We start from the raw sequence: 21,410 nt of genomic DNA on the forward strand, positions 1-21,410 counted from the left end.
AACCTTGTTCAATAATTGTTAATTATCCACTATCTTTATTATATTGATTTTAATGGTACAGAACTTTAAAAAATACGCGTTGGTCCTTGGTGAATTACCTCCCACTTGTACGCGGTAGCGCATGGTTTTCTTTTAAAATATATTCACATAAATTTATCGGTAGAACAAAAACTTGAGGGATAATAAATTAACTCAAAAATCAGGCTCTCGACTTTCAGTCGTCATGGACGCAAGGGAAAGCTATTAGCAAATCAAGTTAGTCCTCTTTATAGGTTAATGCGTAGGGAAAATTTGGAGTGAAAATATTTCGCACACTATAGTGGCGGTACATCAGTGCAATGGAGCGCTTCAGTTCCATCGTGCTTTTGACTTGATATCAAACAACTTTTCCGGATCAAATTTTGCAAGTGTTGTAGAAATGGCCACGGAAGGCGACACACAAAATGTTCCAGTGCTAGTTAGTTTGATTAGTACTGTTATCATTAACGGACTCTCTTGTCCCTTGACATTTTTGCTCAATGTGCTGGTGATAATGGCCGTCAAGAGAAGACCAAGACTCCAGACTAAAACCAACATCCTGCTGGCCTGTTTAGCGGCTACTGACGCGGTGTTAACAAGTGTTCTTATCCAGCCATCGTTCATTCTGTGGGCAACGCTCAAGTTACTTGGAAAGATGAGCCAGGAAGCCACGGACGCAACCTGTTTTTACAATTCGTCTCTACGCACCGCCTTCATGTGTTCCTCGCTTCATCTGATGCTGGTTACGGGCGAGAGGCCTATAGCTATCAAGTTCTTCACGCGTTACCCTTATGTTGTCACAAAGCAGAGCATAAAGCACGCAGTGATCGTGTTTTGAATCTTAGCTATCATTTGGGGGATAACTGACATTTTGGCACAAATCTATACCGACAGTCTTTTATTTTACTTGAATTTTGTATTAGCTATCATTCTGATTTCGTGTGTTCTTTTCACTACATGTTCTTATGTGACTTTGTATCGTGAAACGCTTCGCCAGCGTAAGAAAATAAAAACCCAACAACTACCGCAAGAAGCGATGGAAAGATTCGCGAAGGAGAGTAAAGTCCTTAAGACGACTGTGTATATAGTCGGTGCTGTTGTATTTTGCCTTCTACCGGCAGCGTTTTCACTTTTATGGGTAGTTTCGCTTCCGCCGTGTGTAAACCCCACGGATTCGAAATCCTTTTATGCCTTTACACCGTGGATTTCCACTTTCGGCATGCTTAACTCGCTTCTTAATCCACTGATCTGCCGGCGACAGAAAGAAATGAAAAAGTTTGTGTTTAGATTTCAAGCCCACCTGGTCGTACTTCCTGTAAACTTAAGTTAAATGTATGAGACTCTAAACTTTACTGTGATTTATGTCTTTGCAGATGTAGATTCAGAGTACGACAAAAAATTAAAATTGAGAGACTCATCGAGACATTGTTTAGTTTGCATAAGTTGTAACAAATTAGGAAATCGAAAATGTGGCAAATGTCAGTGTACCTTACAGCGCTCAACTTCAACTTCAACTTCACTTTATTTTGCACTTACATTTTGAAATTACAATATTAGCATCAAAAAAGAAAAAAGATACATATATAACAATTAAAGGTGACAATGGCATATAGTTTGTGCATGGAGGCAAATAGAACCGCGAGGTTTATCGAGGTAGCCTCCATCTCGTTTGAGTGAACGTAAAGAAAAACATGGGAGTAGAAGGTCGGATTACTAAAGGAAAGAGCTAGGAGAATTGTGGAAACTTACATTTGAAATTGCTGAGATAGAACATAGTTTTAACACTTTTGGAATCATCTTGCGAGGTCGTACACGTATTTGCGTGGCTGTCGGGGGAGGAGAGGGTGGGGCAAGATACTTTTCGGAACTTTCGGTCCCGTCTACACTACGCTGGAGAAATTAGAAAACGCGACAATCACCGATCATTGTTGGATTTGTGTTTGAGGAAAACTAGGGCAGGAAAATTACACGATTATTGTAACGTCATCGTCACGCAAAATTAATTCTGTTTTCAAAAACCCATTTTTCGTGCGCACCTTAAAAACGCAAAGTCAGCGTTTTCAAATTCCTCCGGCTTGAAGAGCGTTTTCAAAAAGCTCCGTTTTCGTGACTGATTAGTGTGGACGGTAGGCCTCACCGAAGGAATATAGCAGCGTTTTTAAATTTCTCCCGCTTCGTTTAGACGAGGCCTTAGAGAGAACTTGCTGGCCTCATTCCTGTAGCCTCATTTCTTAACAACCAGTTACCCAATCTCTGAAATCGGCTCAATTCTAACTAGCACTGGAACATTTTTGCCGTCACCTTCTAAGGCCATTTCTGTAACGTTTAATTTGTAAACTTTGATCTGAATAAGTCAGCTTATATCGAGTCAAAAACGCGATGGAACTGAAGCGCTTCTGTATGTTATACTCTGTTATACTCTTGTCCTGGCCGCTGCACTGATGTACCGCCACTTTAGTGTGCAAAATGTAATGGGGCTGAAGCCCAGGAAAGGGAGAAGGGGGACTCCGGATCCATATGAAAAGGTTGGGGGTCCTCGTCGTCTCGCTTAGGGGTATAAATCAAGAATTCTGGTCTCACTTTGAGTGTTCAGGACGAAAAGCCACTAATTTAAGCTGTCAGAGTATCTTTTAGGGTGCGCTCGAATAAATAATAATAAAAAAACGCTCTCATTTCTGTTTTTAGGCTCGATTCCGCCGCTCTTTCAAGAACGGTCTACTAGCGCTGGCTTCTTTCCCAAAAAGCCCGGTGTAAGTACGGCTATTATGACGATTTCATTTCGGTCAAACTGAACACTTAGTACTGTGTAATGCACTTGTGATGTCAATGCTCCAAGCCGCTTCTCTCAGCCAAATTGAATGTGGCCGAATCAGTTTATCTGTGAACAATTTTTGTTAAGTCCGAATCCACAAATCATTTCTCTCTCCGAATTCAAATTAGGTAGGTGAAAAAAAAAAAAAAAAAGCCTGAACTCAACAACATACAACTAGACAGGCATGCGCTGTTATGAAGAAGCTCCAAATTCGGAAGTCGAAATGGTCACTTTAAGGCAAGGCATCGGACCACGAATTTTTTGGTCAAATCCGTGTATTTCCGCAAACCCAGTTATTATGACTCTACTTGCAGTATTTAAAGTAATTTAAAGGCTGTCCACATTTTTTTCTGGCGACTGCACAATCGAATCGCGCGCGACAGTGAGCGCTGAGTGCGACAGTGATCGCGAAGCAGACGGCAGAGGAAAAATGGACACTAAGTGGACAGGCTACGCAATCTATCGAAAGTAAATAGTAGGCCACACTTTGCCAAACTTTATTTACACAGCTACCTTGTCAGGTCTTTTAGTTAGCATTTGCGGGATGCACATGTTCATGCGAAAATCTAAATACCGCCTTTCTCATTTCCTTCTGTCGCCAGCAATAAATCACCGGCTTAAGAAGCGAGTTTAACATGCTAAAGTTGGTAAGCCACGATGTAAAGGCAAGAAATGCACTTGGTGACCGTGTTTGCAATCCTGAAGCTGTCACGACGAGAAAGAATGCCGACGGTAGAAATGAAAATATAACAGCGCCGACTACAAACACGGTTGTCTCTCCTTGGCGAATCTTTCTACTTCTTCTTGGGGCGTCTGCTGGGTTTTGATCATCTTTTGGTGGCGAAGCGTTTCAAGATACAAAATAACATAAGAACATGCAATAAAAAGGATACACGACATCAGAACGAGAGCCACAAAAGTGTACAAAACTTTTAAATTCGTTAGTGTCAGTCTAAATAGCCCACAAATAGAAGCAGTAACCCAAAACGCTATAACCGCTACCTTGATGCTTCTCTTTTCGAGAATGGAAGGATAGTGCATAGTAAATTTTATGGCTACAAGTCTTTCGAAAGTTACAAAGATCAGATGAAGAGCTGAAGATATTATCACCGTGCGAAGAGACGAATCGTGCAATTCAAAAATCGTGTCAGTGTAGTCCACACCAAGTAACTGGAACGTTTTCCACAAGACAAACGACGGCTGCACTAGGAGACCAGTTAAGACATCAGTCGCCGATAAACAAGCCAGCAAGATGTTGGTGTTAGTCTGGAGTCTTGGTCTTTTCTTCACGGCCATTATCACCAGCACGTTGAGCAGAACTGTCAAGGGACAAGAGATTCCGTTAATGATGCTAGTGATGACGTAAGTAACATCAGGCAGAGCATTTCGTGTGTCGCCTTGCATGGTCATATTATCTTTGTAACGCGGGAGAGGTTTGCCTTGTCGAGACGAAAGCGTAATCAAGTGAACTTCTTCGGTGATCTTCTTATTTGCGGTCTCGTTGTGCCGTCACTTTCGATTGCAAGCATTTTCCGATAATTTATCCGCGGGTTAATTGTTTCTGACTTTATAAGTCGGCTATTTTTCGATCAATTAGGCCGAGTTATTCGGAAGTTAATTGTTAACCTGATTTTTTTTTTTGTTGCCTTTCAATTTTGTTCATGGTTTTGTCTACAGAATCATCAGAAGCGCAGGAATATCGGCTCAGTGATGCACCGAATCATTCCGTAAAAGCAATTTGCGGAAAAATTGCTTTTACGCTTTGACGGAAAGAGCTGTTTTTCTATGTTTTTTCTGCAACTTTGTTAGAAATTGAGAACAATGCTACTATCATGTGAACATTGTCGAAATCCAAACTATAGACTTCTATCAACCACAGAGTGCATATGTTTTGTGCTGATGTTTTCTCATGTTTCTATAACTAGCAAAGTTTTCTCAAACTGCTTCATCCCATCCGCCTTAGGCTCGAGGATGCTTTTGTATTCGGATAGTTTTATTCGCCAGGTCAAACCTCAGAAAACAAGCCTTCAACTTGCGCTAGAATTAGACCTGTGCAACCTTATCTTTGAGACTTTGCAAAGCTGGGGGAAGCGTAGTGGCGACTGACTGTGTAGAAAATGTAGTGAAGTCGGGTGTTGAGATTTCCTTGTTCGCAGGCCGTTTAGCCAGCCACGAACAGAACACTGATGAGAGAGAGCTTCGAGAAATTGTTATTTGCAAAAAATACGTTTCAAATCAGTTCGACGGAGCGTTTTGAGTCTTGAATGCAAGAATTACGTTACTGGCTTGTGTATGCGATCATGAAGAGAAAACAACAACTTTATTCTTAGAGGACCTCAATGTTTTGATATTTTCTGGTTTTTTTGTTGACCATAATCTGCATTTGTAGTTTCTTGGTAAAAAAAATATTTCAGAAGAGTATCCAGCTACAGAACAAAATTCGTCCTCTTGCAGTTTCCTCGTCTAGGCGGCGGCGCATTTCTAGGAATCATGTTTTTCGGTTATCCAAGTTTGTTGTATTGGATCCATCGTTTCCAAAATTACTCATTGAAAAAAATTAAACAACTACATAAACAACAATCGGCAAAACGCATGAATCAGGCAGGATATGCCCGCGAGAAAACAGAGTTTCAAATTAGAACAATTAATTAAGTGTAAATAATGATATGAACAAGTGGAACATGAGACATATCGACGCCAAACAGTTGGCCAGTTACATATACAATTCTCTGACTAATGGCTTCACTCCACTTAAGTTTTCCACTGTTTGGGCGGCGTCAAGTTAAGTTGCATAATTACCTTCCCGAGACTCATGATTTGTTATGTGGTACCGCATGGTTTTCTTAAAATAGTTCACAAAAATTTATCAGCAAAACCAAAAATTGAGGGTTACCATGGATCACCTCAAAAGTAACTTCACTGTCAACTGCTTACTGACTCGAGGAAAAAGAAGCACAGTAAAAAGCTATTATAATGAAATCAAGTTGACCTGTTATCCGTGTTAATGTATGGGAAAAATATAGTGGAAACATGTTGCCACTTATCGTAGCGGTAAATCAGAAACTTTTACACGAAATAACTATAACAGATACATACTTGAGACAATACTTCTATGTAACCCGAAAGAAACACATAACTGGCATGAGCTGGAGAGAACTGGGTCGAGCTGTTGACGTAGTGATGGCGGTTATAAAGAGAATTTACGTTTTGGTGATCGACAAGTGATTTCCTCCTAAGTCGTTTTCTCGCCGTGTCTTCTAAAAGAAATAAAAAAAACATTTTGTCTGTTTCGATCGAGTTATAGATACCCCAGTAAAATTTTTGGAGAACTCGAAAAAGTTGTGGAAACACTCGCCCGTGGCTTGAATTCCAACAGCATTTCTCGTTGTCAAAAATTTCCACTCTCGTTTCTGTGACTCCACAAAAAAGACGAAAAATGTTTTCCGTTTCTTAATTTGTTGTCATGAATGCCTGTTAAATAACCGTGTTGTCAGGTACATAAGGTTAATGCTGTTGATTGATCTAGTTGAACAGGTGAGACGTATGAAACGAAGGGAAAGATCAGAAAAACATTTAGATTCTAATTAGAACAGAAAGCAACGAGGGTCGATTAGTAGCCGCTGTTCGGGACGGGAAAAACGGAACATGGAAAAATATTTCAGATAACATTTTTTAATTATATCAGGAAGCTCAAGAATCAAAATGATCCCATTTTCGTGTATTACTTTGAATGTTGAATCTGCATTGTCCTCTCCATTTCACAGTTATCATCGACAAATTAAAAAAAATTAAATTTTCAATTAATAATCAATGAAAATCGTTTCTCGAGGTGGTAGGGGAAAGCGGTTGAAATTCACTGAACAGAAAATAACGGAGTAATTATACACCTGTACTGCGGTCTTCAATAATAACAGCAAATTCACTTAGCCCGGCAAGTCAGTATTAAATAGAAACAATTGAAACATGGGAGAGATAAGTCATGAACAGCTGGTCGGTTGCCCAAATACAATTCTCTGACCAATGGCCTTACTTTTTAAGGTTTCCGCTGTTTTGCCGGCGTTAAGTCAAGTTGCGGACACCTGATTTGTACATGAAATATACTTCTCATAATTTATCGGCAGACCAAAAACTTGCAGGATAATGGAATACCTCGAAACTCTTTTCACTCTCAACTCGTTGAATTGACGCAAGGGGAGGCAACGAAGAAATCAAGTTAATCCTCTTGTTAGGTCAATTAGGTTAATGGATGGGAAAATTTGGAGTGCAAACACTTCAGAGGCAGTACATCAGAGCAACCAGGACGAGAAAATAACAACCTGGAGCCCTTCAGTTCCATTACGCTTTCGACTTGATATCAACTCAACTTCTCCGGATCAAATTTTGCAAGCGCTATAGAAATGGCCACGGAAGGCGACACACAAAATGTTCCAGTGCTAGTTACTTTAATTAGTACTGTTATCATTAACGGAATCTCTGGTCCCTTAACAGTTCTGCTCAACGTGCTGGTGATAATGGCCGTGAAAAGAAGACCAAGACTCCAGACTAATACCAATATCCTGCTGGCCTGTCTAGCGGCGACTGACGCGGTGTTAACAGGTCTTCTGGTCCAGCCATCGTTCATTTTGTGGAAAACGCTCCAGATACTTGGGAAGACGAGCCAGGAAACCACGGACGCAACCCGTTTTCACAATTCTTCTCTACGCACCGCCTTCATGTGTTCCTCGCTTCATCTGATGCTGGTTACGGGCGAGAGGCTAATAGCTATCAAGTTCTTCACGCGTTACCCTTATGTCGTTACAAAGCAGAACATAAAGCACGCAGTGATCGTGTTTTGGATCTTAGCTATCACTTGGGGGATAACTGACATGTTGGCACAAATTTATAGCGACAGTCTTTTATCTTACTTCAATTTTGCATTAGCTATCATTTTGATTTCGTGTGTTCTCTTCATTACATGTTCTTATGTGACTTTGTATCGTGAAACGCTTCGCCAGCGTAAGAAAATCAAAACCCAACAGCTACCGCAAGAAGCGGTGGAAAGATTCGTTAAAGAGAACAAAGCCCTTAAGACTACCGTGTATATAGTCGGTGCAGTTGTGTTTTGCCTTCTACCGGCAGCGTTTATTCTTTTGTGGGTAGTTTCGCTTCCGCCGGGTGTAAACCCCACGAAATTAAAGTTCTTTTATGCCGTTACACCGTGGATTCGCACCTTTGGCATGCTCAACTCGCTTCTTAATCCACTGATCTACTGCTGGCGGCAGAAAGAAATGAGAAAGTTTGTATTTAGATTTCAAGCCCGCCAAGTCGTACTTCCTGTAAACTTAAATTAAAAGTATGGGGTATGGGACTCTAAACTTTACAGCGATTTATCTTGTTGCAGATGTAGACCCAGTGTATGGTGAAATGATTTGTCAAATTAAAAATCAAGAGACTCACTTGAGGCAAAGCTCGTGTGTCTGTGTGGCGGGTTGAGGGAGAAGGGGGTGAGACTGCATCCTTGGCGGAACTTTGTGGCCCTATCCCTGAAATCAGCTCCATAACGTCTAAAAAGGTATCTGAAATATGTATGGGTAATGAAATGGTGACGAGTGAAATCAAGAAATAATTTCACCTGCTTTCTGTCAAAATTCTAATATATAATTGTCCGAGCCTTTTACCAGTTTAATACCATGGTCACAAAGTTAAGCTCACAAACGTGGATTTTTGACTTGCCATTATTGTATGGGAGTTTATCCTCATTACTAACCCCAGGCGATGACAACCGTGGAACCATAAATTATTCTATGGACCCAACACTGATTGCCATAGCAATATTGTAATTTTTGATATGAAATTAGAAATCAACGTTGGAATTTGTCAACCATTTAAATGTCAAACTGAAATAGGCAGTGCGGAAACTACTAAACGGAGACAAAAAATAAAATATAAGAGGAATTTAAACCTAACTAAACTACTACGCCAACAACCTTTCTAGCTCCTAAGATTCCCTGAAATATTTGAGTAATCCTGCATCCTCGTTTTAATATGTTTGATTTGCACCGAAATTTCCCATAGTTAAACCAGTTTAAAACAACCGCAACAAACTTGTTTGCCTCGTTTTAAATCTTGGGAAAAGTTTAAAAGGCACGGGAGCCAAAGGTTTATATTTTTTCAAATGATAATCGACAAAACACAAAATGTTTGAGTTACGGTGTACACATAAGATTATAGAAACAAATTCCTACTCCGAGCAAAAGTTGTTATGAAAACTATACTCAGGAAAGCCTCTTAGGTAATTACAAAGTAACTTTCGTGGTCTTGTGATTAGTTGTTGTGGATGAAAGTCATAACGTGATGTTTTATTTGACCAATATATTATTTGATCTATTTGATCGGTTAGCCAGGTGAAATATTACCAGGCTAGTAAAATATTAGGAAGTTAATTGGTTTGATGTCAAGTAGGACAACAAATACAGGCAATTAAATATGATTTATGGCTTATTCACTTGCTTTTATTTAGAGTTTCTGGACCATTTCTCATAATGGAAGATTAGAAAGATTATCCGCTATCTTTATTAAATTGCTTATCAACGGTGCAATACTTGTTATTTTACTCGTTGTCTTGGTTGAGACACGTGATTAGCACGCGGTCAAAGATCCGTCACTTCTCTGTCAATATTGATTGACGTAAGGAAAGGCCATAAAGAAATTAAGTAAGTCTTCTTTATAGGTTAATGCATGGGAAAATTTGGAGGGCAAACATATTGCACATTAAAGTGGCGGTACATCAGAACAACTAGGACAAGGAAATAACCTAAGCACCACAGCCCCATTACGCTCTAGACTCGATACCAACTAACTTATTCGTACCAAAGTTCACCCTCAATCATGTCTTCATAAAGTTTACTAATTAAACGCTACAGAAAAGGCAACAGAAAGCGACGCGAAAAATTCTCCAGTGCTTTTTAGAATCGGCCGATTTTAGAGATTGGGTAATAGGATGTTAAGAATATAATTGGATTGAAACCAAAGTTCCGGAAAGTATCTCGCTCCACCCTCTCCTCCCTCGCCCGCCACGCAAATACATCACGACCTTTGTTTCACGCTGAGCTCTGTAATGTTTGGTTACGACAGAACCACAAAAATAACAGAACGACATTATCGCTTATGTTGGTAATATCAACATCGACATAAAGACATGAGGAAAAATCAGTTAAAGCCTGGTTCACACTAGCGACGTAACGATATCGTCACGAACGACATAAAAAGGACGTTATCTCGACGTAAAAACGACGTTATGTTTGTAGTGTGAACATGTAGACATAATGACATATTAGCAACGTAATAGCATGAACATAACGAAATAAAGATAAAACTAATCTTTTCCTTATGTCGTTATGTCGCTAGTGTGAACCACGCTATTTTCCCTTATGTCGTTATGTTCAAACTGTTATGTTGCTATTATGTCATTATGTCAGGATGTTCACACTGAAAACATAACGGCATCACGTCCGTCTTATGTTGTTATGTTCATGTCGTTATGTCGCTAGTGTCGAGGACTAAGCTTAAAATTTACCATTTTCGATTTCCAAATTTGATACAATTTATGAAAATTAGCAATGTCTTGATTAGTTTCCCAATTTTAATTTTTCACAAATCATTTTGTCATACTCTGGGTCTACACCTGCAACAATATAAATCACAGTAAACTTTAGTGTCGCATATATTTAACTTTACGGCAAGTACGGCTTGGCAGGCTTGAAATCTAAATGCTAACTTCTCATTTCTTTCCGCCGCCAGCAGTAGATCAGTGGATTATGATTAAGAAGCGAGTTGAATATGCCAAAGGCGAAAATTCATGGTGAAAGGCATAAATAAATTTTAGCTTCGTGAGTTTTACACCCGGCGGAAGCGAAACTACCCATAAAAGAAAAAACGCGCCTGGTAGAAGGCAAAACGCACCAGCACCGACTGTGTACACAGTAGTATTGAGCGCTTTGCTCTCTTACGCGAATCTTTTCACCTCTTCTAGCTTTTGAGTTTTGATCTTCTTACGTTGGCGAAGCGTTTCACGATACAAAATCAAATAAGAACATTAACACGTTCTAAAAAAAATGGGATATTCTAAAATACAATTTCTTGCAAGAATTTGGCTATTGGGCGTTAATTTTGCCATAAAAAAATGACTTATCTGCCAGAAAAGGATGTTTTGGACCATTATTTTGCCAGGCTGATAAAAAGTTTGGCGCAAGTTAGCCTTAAAGGCATAAATATGGCCAAACTAGGGGAAAACGTCAACCGGTAAAAATACAGCGAATCCCTAAGAAATTTGCCAGAAGCGAAGCTTTAAGAAAAGTTATGACACAAATTTACTAAATTGTCAATATATTTACCAAAACCTACTGGTAAGAATTAGTGCGATAACCCAGCTTTCTGCTATGGGGTAATCAAAACTGGCAAGAACTCATGATTAGAGTTGATTATTTGCCAAAAAAATGTTTCTTATCTCTTTTAATGGTACCTAAACACCGAAAATGTTCTTTTCTTTGCGAAGTTAGGAAAGAACTGGCAAAGTTAGTGGTCATCACAAGAAATGTTCCCAAAAATTCTCACGGTTACAAAAGTACATGACAATTTCAGAGTAACTCGTCCACACACCCAATAAAGGTACACGAATTGTCCATGTACCTTATGGCTACACACATAAGAAAAAGCACATGGAAATTTTCATGTACCTAATGGTTACACATAAGAAAAAGGACATGGAAATTTCCATGTACCCAATGGTTACACATAAGAAAAAGGACATGGAAATTTCCATGTACCTAATGGTTACACATAAGACAAAGTACATGGAAATTTCCATGTACCTTATGGCCAAACATAAGAAAAAGTACATTGAAATTTCCATGTACGTTTATTGCGGCACATAACAAAAGGTAAATGGAAATTTCCGTGTACCTTGTGATACTCATAGACATGTATTTCCCCATCTGATAATTTCCTGCTCGAGTAAATCTTGGAAACATAAAGTTTAAATACAGCTTGAAAATTACTGAATAATTAAATAGCTTTAATTAATCAACGGAAAGATACATCAGTGTGTAACAATAGTACCCGGGTCGTAGTACTTTTCTCTCAGTTCGAACGAGACATTGACGTGGAAATTAAAGAAACAAAATACATCAGGACATTGTTATACACTCACTTCCTCTAGATCTTGAAAATTGTTTGGGGGTTCACTTGGCAATCTAATGATCTATTTAGTTTTTACCATCAAAATATTCCAGTAAGTTGCCATTTCAAACTGAGGTATGCCATTTGTTATTTCTTGGAAAAAATAATTCAAAAAAAGTATCCAGATTCAGGACAAAATTCGTCCTGTTGCAGATCGCTCGGCTGAGCGGCGCATTTCTAAAAATCATGTGCTCCGGTTATCCAAGTTTGTTGCATTGCCGGGTTTCAATTTCATTCTTCCTTTTTTATGCGTTTGATCCATCGTTATAAAATTATTCGTCTAGCCTACTTTGACTGTCAATCTGCGTTGTCCTCTCCAGAGCCATTTCAAAATTATCATCGGCAAAAATTTTTGTAAGCAGTTAGTTAAACATTGAGCTACATTGGTTTTAAAAGTTTTGCCGTCTGCCTGTAAGAAAGAGATTTTCAATTAATAATCAATAGAAATTATTTCTCGAGGTGGAAGGGGAAAGTGGTACGGTTGATATTCACTGAAGAGAAATTATACACCTGTACCACGGTCTTCAAAATAAGCGGCAAATTGAATCAGCCAAGTGTTATAAATAAAAATAATTGAAACATGGGAGAGATATGTCATGAACAGTTGGTAAGTTGCCAACACAATTTTCTGACTAATGGCCTCTCTTTTTAAGGTTTCCGCTGCCGGCCTTAAGTCAAGTTGGATAATTACATTGCCTCCCCGAGACACATGATTTGTACATGAAATATACTTCACGTAAATTTATCGGCACACCAAAAACTTCCAGGATAATGGAACACCTCAAAAATCGTTTCACACTCAACTCGTAATTCACGTAAGGGAAGGTAACGAAGAAATTAAGTTCATCTTCTTTTTAGGTTAAGATATATAATTAGGTTAATGCATGAGAAAATTTGGAGTGGAAACGCTACAGTGGCGGTATATCAGAGCAACTAGGACAAGAAAATAACAACCTGGAGCGCTTCAGTTCCATTACGCTTTCGACTTGATATCAATCAACTTCTCCGGATCAAATTTTGCAAGCGTTATAGAAATGGCCACGGAAGGCGACACACAAAATGTTCCAGTGCTAGTTAGCTTGATCAGTACTGTTATCATTAACGGAATCTCTTGTCCCTTGACAGTTTTGCTCAATGTGCTGGTGATATTGGCCGTCAAGAGAAGACCAAGACTCCAGACTAACACCAATATCTTGCTGGGCTGTTTAGCGGCGACTGACGCGGTGTTAACAGGTCTTCTGGTCCAGCCATCGTTCATTTTGTGGAAAACGCTCCAGTTACTTGGGAAGACGAGCCAGGAAACCACGGACGCAACCCGTTTTCACAATTCATGTCTACGCACCGCCTTCGCGTTTTCCTCGCTTCATCTGATGCTGGTTACGGGCGAGAGGCTAATAGCTATCAAGTTCTTCACGCGTTATCCTTATGTTGTTACGAAGCAGAACATAAAGCATGCTGTAACCGTGCTTTGGATCTTAGCTGCCATTTGGGGGACAACTGAGATGTTGGCACAAGTCTACAGTAAAGGAACTATATTTTATATGAACTTTCCATTAGCTATCATTCTGATTTCATGTGTCCTTTTTATGACATGTTCTTATGTGATTTTGTATCGTGAAACGCTTCGCCAGCGTAAGAAAATCAAAACCCAACAGCTGCCGCAAGAAGAGGTGGAAAGATTCGCTAAAGAGAGCAAAGCGCTCAAGACTACTGTGTATATAGTCGGCGCGGTCGTGTTTTGCCTTCTCCCAATGGCGTTTTATCCTTTATGGATAGTTTCGCTTCCGCCAGGTGTAAACCCCACGAAATTAAAATTATTTTATGCCTACACTCCGTGGATTCGTACCTTTGGCATACTCAATTCGCTTCTTAACCCACTGATCTACTGCTGGCGACAGAAGGAAATGAGAAAGTTTGTATTTAGGTTTCAAGCCCGCCAAGTCGTACTTCCTATAAACTTAAGTTAAATGTATGGGACTCTAAACTTTACCGTGACTTATATTGTTGCAGATGTAGACCCAGTGTATGGTGAAATGATTTGTCAAAATAAAAATCAAGAGACTCTTGAGGCAAAGCTCGTTTGTCTGTGTGGCGGGTTGAGGGAGAGGGGGGGTGAGACTGCATACTTGGCGGAGCTGTGTGGCCCCATCTCTGAAATCAGCTCCACAACGTCTAAAAAGTTGTCTGAAATATGTATGGGTAATGAAATGGTGACGAGTGAAATCGAGAAATAACTTCACGCGCGTTCTCTCAAAATTCTAATATATAATTGTCCGAGCCTGTAACCAGTTTAATACCATGGTCACAAAGTTAAGCTCACAAACGTGGATTTTTGACTTGCTCAATGTATGGGAGCTTATCCTCATTACCAACCCAGGCGATGACAACCGTGGAACCGTAAATTATCAACCCAACACTAATTGCCATAGCAACATAGCAATTTTTCATATGAAATGAGAAATCAACGTTTAAAACATCCATTTAAATGACAAACTGAAATAAGCAGTACGGAAACCACTAAACGTGGACACAAAAAATAAAATATCAGAGGAATTTATACCTATTTAAAATACTACGTTAACAAACTTTAGAGATGCCAAGATTCCCTGAAATATTTAAGTAATCTTGCATCCTCGATTTAAAATGTCTGATCTGCACCGAAATTTCCCATAGTTAAACACAACCGCAACAAATTTACTTTTTCTCATTTCATGACTTGGAAAATGTAGGCCCTTTAGGATCCGTTTGCCGTGTGTTTTTCCCACCTGTAATAGCTTAAAAAAGCACGGAAGTAAAAGGTTTTTTTTTCAAATGATAGTCGAGGAAACTCAAAATGATTGGGTAACGGTCTACACAGAAGATCCTATCGCCGAGAAAAAGTTATGAAAGCTACGGAAAAGCCTTTCAGCTAATTACAAAGTAACTCTCGTCGTCTTGTGATAATTAGTTGTTGTGGATACCAGTCAAATAACCATAACGTCATGCTTTATTTGACAAATATACTATTTGATGTGGTTAGCCAGGTGCAGTATATTTGAACGCCGGAAAGGATCAGTGAAATCGATATTAGGAAATTAATTGGTATTGCTCGTGGGCGCGTACGCACGACGGCGACGACGACGGAGTCGCGCAACATGGCAGCCATACTCCAAATAATAGGTTGACAGAGCCCGTGTTTTCACGAGAGATGTTTACCTTTGTTTTGTTTTAACTTTACTGAAGTGAAATTTTTAATCGTGTAAACACAGCAGCAAACCTCGGTTAATGGCGGCAGAATCAAAAGTAAGCCAACCTAGGTTTGTCGACAGTTGAACGCCTCATCAGGCATGGTTTAGCTCAGTAACCGACGGTAACCGAGGAAAAGCAGACGTTGTCGCGATATCTTGGCAAGAAGTGTTTACGCGTGCAGCGCGCGTAAAGAAGAGAAAAATGCACGAAGATTCCTCCTAATGTAAGTAGGTTTCAAGTCAACGGGCAAAAAAGCTAAATAAACTCATGTTTAGGCAAAGGAATCCCGGACTACTGTTTCCCGTTCATCGTCAAGTGCCGTAAGCGTTTCCTTACTGTTAGAAGCTCAGTACATGTAGCTCAGTAAGAGTGTACAGGCAGGCGCAACTAGAAGAAGACCTACCAGAAATAGAGAGAGAAAAAAAAATCATAATTGAGGTCAATGGAGAAGAAAAGCAAATGTTTGAATTTAAAGCGGCCCCGAAATTAAGAAGAAGTACCGGTAAACGTTCACGTAGCCCGGGCTCCGTGGCAGATGCCGTTTCAGGGTTTTTGAGGGAAGAGGCTATGCAAGATATCAAAATTTCCTTTCCACTATTCATCTACAAAGCTTTACATTTAAGGAGAGTTTGGCTCGACATCATAGCAAGCAAATTGACAGCAATCTGCGTTCGGCATTGGAGTAAACTCAAATTTTATAATTTTCCAATAGCAGCATTGCAGCACTTGCTTTCCGAGAAAACCTCAAATCGTCCGTTGTATGCGGCCTACTTTACTTAATTAGTTTCGTGCAAACAGCTCCTCTAATATTAGTTACAAAACCTCAGTAAGCACGGTAGCCGTAGTAAACCTCTCTCGTGAAAACACGGCAAGAGACTAGGCTTTGGTAGATTGTGCTAGCATAATTTTAAGAATAATTTAGCAAAACGAGCATTATTTTAAGCTTTTATTTCAGTTTAGCACTGCTAACATAATCCGAGCTTTTATGCGTTGAAAAAAAAAAAAAAAAAACACCCATCATAGTTCTCGAATAATTCACTTTGTATTTTATTTCTGTATTGTTTTTGGAAAATATTGAGGTCTGTGCTAAGGCCCATGGTCAAATATGGTCCGGCAGACTCCAGGTAACCCTGTGCATATCTGAGAGACTTAGACTTTCCTCAGGCCACCACGCTTATGGCTCGGCGGCTCGGCCCTTCAGGCCTCAGATCAAAGATGGCGTCGTCCTCGAGTACATCCACTTCCAGCATTTCCAGCCCTTTCAGCACTTCCAGTACCGTACCGAGAGCTTCAATCTCTAGAGAACGTGTTCCTAAAAGTAATACCGGAAAGTACAAGGAAAGAGGTAACTCAGATCCAAAGAACATGAGTCCTCGTGATCGAATCGAAGAATTTCTAGGGGAAAATTTGTGTCTTCGAGGTGGAATACTGTTTTGCAATGGGTGTAAGGAGATACTGAGCTCTAAAAAGAGCATTCTCAAAAACCACTTGGCTTCCAAAAAACATGTCGCAGGCTGTTAAGCTACTGGTGATCTTTATTTTTCTTAAAATCTAAGTAGCATAATTTCGGTTACAGAGAGCATAATTTTCAGAAAGTAGCATAATTTTGGCATAATTTCTAAAAAATATGAGCACTGCTAAAAGCATAATATGCTTTCTTTTCGGGCACAATCTACCAAAGCCTACAAGAGACATGCAGCCTTGGTTTACCGTGTACTTCTTTGATATTGGACATCCATGTTACGATCAATTGACACCTGTCAAAACAAGGTATCTGCTGACCAGTATCAAGTGACCATATCGCGGGTTCAAGTTTACAGCTAATTGAGGTCACGTGTTTTTTTTAGGTTGACCGCTGACCGAGTGCTGGTTTTCGATTGAATCGCGGGCTTATGTCAGGTTAACTTGTTGAAAACAGGGCAGGATTGTTCCGAAACCGGTTAACGCTGACTCAGGATTAACAATATACGGAAAACCTCACTGCAAAGTCACAAAACTCAAATCAAAATTCTACCTTTCCCTGGGTTAGCTTAATTGGGCTCTGAACAACCCGGCCCAGGAGCTACGCTTTTGGGCTGGCCTAAATCTATATATTATGGTCAATGGCTAATTCACTTGTTTAGTTTCTGGACCATTTCTCAAAAATATGAAAGATTAGAAAGATTATCCTCTATCTTTATTACATTGCATATTAATGATGCAGAACTTGTTAATATACCCGTTGTCTTGGTTGAGACACGATTTGTACGCGGTCAAAGATCCGGTACTTCGCTGTCAATTGTGATTGACTTAAGGAAAGGCGATGGACAAATTAAGTTAATGTTCTTTACACGGGTTAATGCATGGGAAATTTTGAGGGCACGCAAAAAAGGTCTCATTGGTTGCTTTTAATTAAATCATATTATCCTCGCTGGAAAACTAGTCATCTACCACAGACGTCTGAAGAATAATTTTACCATCATTGCGTTATCTCATAATAAAATTAGATCACATAGAATCAATTGAAAGATCTATAGCCATGACGAACAAGCGACTTAAAATCCACGACGGAAAGTGGAAGCCTCTCATTAATTAGAGACACTTATTTGTGTATTTTTTATTGTATTATTTTTCTGTATTATTAGAAAACGTAAGTAGTATTGTAAGCCTTGTAAACCTTATTTATTTATTTATTTATTTCTTTTTCGGGTGTTAAATATAAGTTGTGTATTAGTGTGTAGTGGTGTGTATACAATGTGGATGTAAAGTAGAGTCAGGTGGTGTGTAAAGTAATTAAGTAACTTACTAAGTAGTGTAGTAGTGTTTGGTAGTGTAATATACAATGTCGGTGTAGAGTCAAGTAGTATGTAATGTAAGTAAGTACTTTACAGTGCGTGTGTAAAAGTTCCTGTTTTTTAAATGTAATGAAATGCATGTAATATAATTATAAAAATAAAAAATAAAAAAACAACAAAACAACAACAAAAAAATAAAACAACAACAATACTAAAAGACTAACAAAGACCATTGATCGATCGTGGGCCGACCGTGCTTGAAAACTTTATAAACCATCCAGAGTAGAGTAGAGTATAAACCGCCTGTAAAACCTTTTTATTAATCATTTGCGAAGTTAAAGAGCCATTGAGTCGAAATATCTTTGTTTGATTACGCGCAAAGTGTTTGTATACTAATCAATATCCCAGCATTTGTGCGACTCCTGGGAAGAAAGAATTTTAGGGAAAAACTGAGCATTATTATGAAGTTTCATGTAACTCAGCGTCTTGTCACATTATTTTCCCAGAACTAAAGATGATCATCGAACTGCTTACATGCTAGCCAACCGTCAAACAAGTTACCCAATACTTTGAAAAGGCGCTGTGGGCGGCATTAAGAACGATCCTGCCAGCTGTGTCCACTCAGGGATGCGTTTTCCACTGGACGCAAGCCGTGTGGAGGAAGGTACGTTATCGCAATTAGTTTCAACTGAACATTCGCACATATATATAAATGATTTATTGGCGAAGATCAGATAAATAAAGAAGAACTTACGTTCGAACATTCGTTACGAATCTCACGCAACACGCGATATAAGTATTTTTAGTTGAGGTTTGATATCAATGGTTTATATAAATATGCATAAATTATTGACTTTTCAACTCTTTCTTTCAACTCTTTCTCTTTCTTCTTGACTACGGAACTAATGCGTTTGTCTATGTTTGTTTTCAGGTGCAAGAGCTCAGCCTGCAGAGAGCCCGGCTATTCTGAGGACGATGCGGTCTACAAATACATCAGAAAGTTAATCGCCCCTCCGTTCTTGCCTCACCACCAGATCAGCCCTATGTTCTTTCGCCTGCAAGCTGAAGCACAAACAGAGCACCTTTACAACCATGTCGCCTACATCAGATGACAGTGGATTGAATGCACAGTATTCCTTCCAAATAACTGGAGCGTCTACTAGCAGGCCATCAGAACCAACAACGACATCGAGGAATGACACAACGCTTTGAATCATCGTGCGAGTGGGAAGTGCGGATTACCTCTGTACTCCTGGTTCGAGCTTCTGGACAGAGAGGTAAGACTTACAGCCGTCACCATCAGGCTTGAGTCAGATAGAAAACTGGAGAGGGTCCAGCGGAAGCGGTACGGACCCCTGCAGGCGAGGCTAATCGACAGCTGGGAAGAAGGAGAAGACCGCCGCATAGCTGCTGAAAACCTGTTCACATCTCAACGGCCCGACTCGTGGGAACTGAATAAGTCAACAAAACCCACAACCAAAAAACGACTCATTTAGGACCCACCAAGTTTGCAAAAGAAAATGACCAGCACTAAAATATCAATAAAGAAACCTAATAAAATGTGAGGGGGGATTGAGTAGTGGCATGGGCTAGTTCAGTACGGATTTGACACGTATTGTGATGCAAATGAAAAGGTATTGTTATGGAAAAGAGTTCTATTGTTTTCTTGAGTTGGACGTATCCATGGTAACCAGAAGCCCCGGCCCGTTGACAGTGGAGGAATGACGTTATTAATCTCGTTTCCGTGTTCGCGGAGTAAAAAGCCTGGTTTCTATAATAGAGCACACACATTGTAATCAGGGTTTTGATAATAAACTTTGCTTTATCAAGGAACACAGAGTCTGATATTTCCTGTCAACTTTTGTTGAATAATGACAACATGAGCTCTAGCAAAGGCACAGAGACATTTACTTAAAAATTTTAACGCTTTCTTCGCTTTCATGATTTTCTTGACAATTTTTTCGGTGAAAGTGCGTTTCCCTGGTAACTTCGTTATGGCCTTGATCATCTTTGTATCCGCTTTCCACTTGTCTTGCAAATTCTTAGCGTGACTGTAATCGATGTCGTGTTGTTTGGCGATCTTGTCCAGTCGGTTGATGCCTGGGTCTCCTCGTTTCAGTCTCTTTGCCAACTTGGTCCCAAGCCCCATGTACTGGTACCCAGGCCAGTGAAATCCCCCTGTTCATACCAGTTAACTCTGCCTGGATCTTATAATTATTCCCTGGGTAACAATCATAATGGGGATCATATTCTGTTTGAATTATGTCTAAGTCATTAAGATTTTCAGGTGTTGGACCCTTGTCGCATTTTACTCGACACCCTTAAGTCTTTCCGCTAAACTGACCAGCACCGATCTCCGTTCTTTAGCTTTCTTTTTACTGTAAACAATCGTTTCATCGCGTATTTTACACTTAGGGTCATTCCACTGAAATAGAACCTGCACTGAGATTTTTGTGAAACTTTGCCTATTGATTGTTTATATTATAGGAACGTAAATTTTGAAATAAAAATGAGGGGTCCCATGTTCGTTTAGGAGCAACAGCACCTTGCTTATACCCATATAAATCCTTATTATAGCACCATGATTGTAGTCACGATTGCTTGCTAGATTCACGTTTCCGACGTTTGCTTTTTGTTCTACACTGAGAATTGGTCCATATTTATTTTACACAGAGAAATTTATTACTCAATTCAAAACAGCAGAAAAAAATGATAGGTCACCATACTCGTTTGCGAGAAAATGACGATTTACCTTAATGGCGAGGTCCAGCTGTAAAGAAAAAGCCGCCATTTTTTAATGCGCGCGCGCTGATCACGCGTGCAATTATGCGCAGTAAGGATGCGCAATGCAATACTGGGGAATGACCTTAAGGAAATCCCAAAGAACCCTTGCATCCTGTATTTCTCTATTTTCTTCTATCTACTCCCGACTTTTTTCGTTTATCTTATTCACATACTCTTCGTCTTCCAATAACCTTGCATTACATTTCCGAAAGGAAGGTCCGTAAGTCGTGTTTTCTATGCCATTGATATGTAGCGTAATGGCAGAGTGATCAGACCTAATGGCAGGAATAATGTCGACCTTGTCAACCCCTTCTTGAATGCTATTAGTTATTAGTATCACCCAACTAGTGGACTAATGCAAATCCTGCATTTTGATTGGCTACGCTACTAGGGGACTATTAGTAATAGTCATCGAGTAGCCAAATTGGCGTCATCGAGCGTGACGCTTTCTTTCGTTTTATTCCCAAATAAATATTTCTTCAACTTGCATTTGCTAACTTTATTATTACCTTCTCTGTCCGACTAGTTGGGTGATACTAAAACAATTAGACCCTTCGCCCTCAAGGGCCACGGGTCAA

The 21,410-nt window shown here is 39.6% G+C and overlaps 2 protein-coding genes and 3 pseudogenes across 2 annotated transcripts; 4 read left to right on the forward strand and 1 right to left on the reverse strand.

Annotated features, from left to right (window-relative positions):
- Positions 1 to 418: 418 nt before the first annotated feature.
- Positions 419 to 1,652, forward strand: LOC149114737 (alpha-1A adrenergic receptor-like; annotated as a pseudogene).
- A 1,660-nt stretch (positions 1,653 to 3,312) lies between these two features.
- Positions 3,313 to 5,378, reverse strand: LOC149114738 (melanocortin receptor 3-like; annotated as a pseudogene).
- Positions 5,379 to 7,203: 1,825 nt separating this feature from the next.
- Positions 7,204 to 8,276, forward strand: LOC110043631 (adenosine receptor A2a-like). The gene has a single exon (XM_020749109.2). The coding sequence runs from the start codon at positions 7,228 to 7,230 to the stop codon at positions 8,158 to 8,160; it is 933 nt and encodes a 310-aa protein (XP_020604768.2). The 5' UTR covers positions 7,204 to 7,227; the 3' UTR covers positions 8,161 to 8,276.
- A 4,797-nt stretch (positions 8,277 to 13,073) lies between these two features.
- On the forward strand, positions 13,074 to 14,120 carry LOC110043632 (trace amine-associated receptor 13c-like). Its single transcript, XM_020749110.2, has one exon. It carries the CDS (start codon positions 13,081 to 13,083, stop codon positions 14,011 to 14,013), a length of 933 nt encoding a protein of 310 aa, XP_020604769.2. The 5' UTR covers positions 13,074 to 13,080; the 3' UTR covers positions 14,014 to 14,120.
- Positions 14,121 to 16,489: 2,369 nt separating this feature from the next.
- LOC110043633 (uncharacterized) lies at positions 16,490 to 19,881 on the forward strand (annotated as a pseudogene).
- Positions 19,882 to 21,410: the final 1,529 nt, after the last annotated feature.

Source organism: Orbicella faveolata, unplaced genomic scaffold, assembly GCF_042242905.1.
Source record: "Orbicella faveolata isolate gen_17 unplaced genomic scaffold, um_ofav_v1 contig_13, whole genome shotgun sequence".
In the NCBI taxonomy this organism is placed as follows: Eukaryota; Metazoa; Cnidaria; class Anthozoa; order Scleractinia; family Merulinidae; genus Orbicella; species Orbicella faveolata.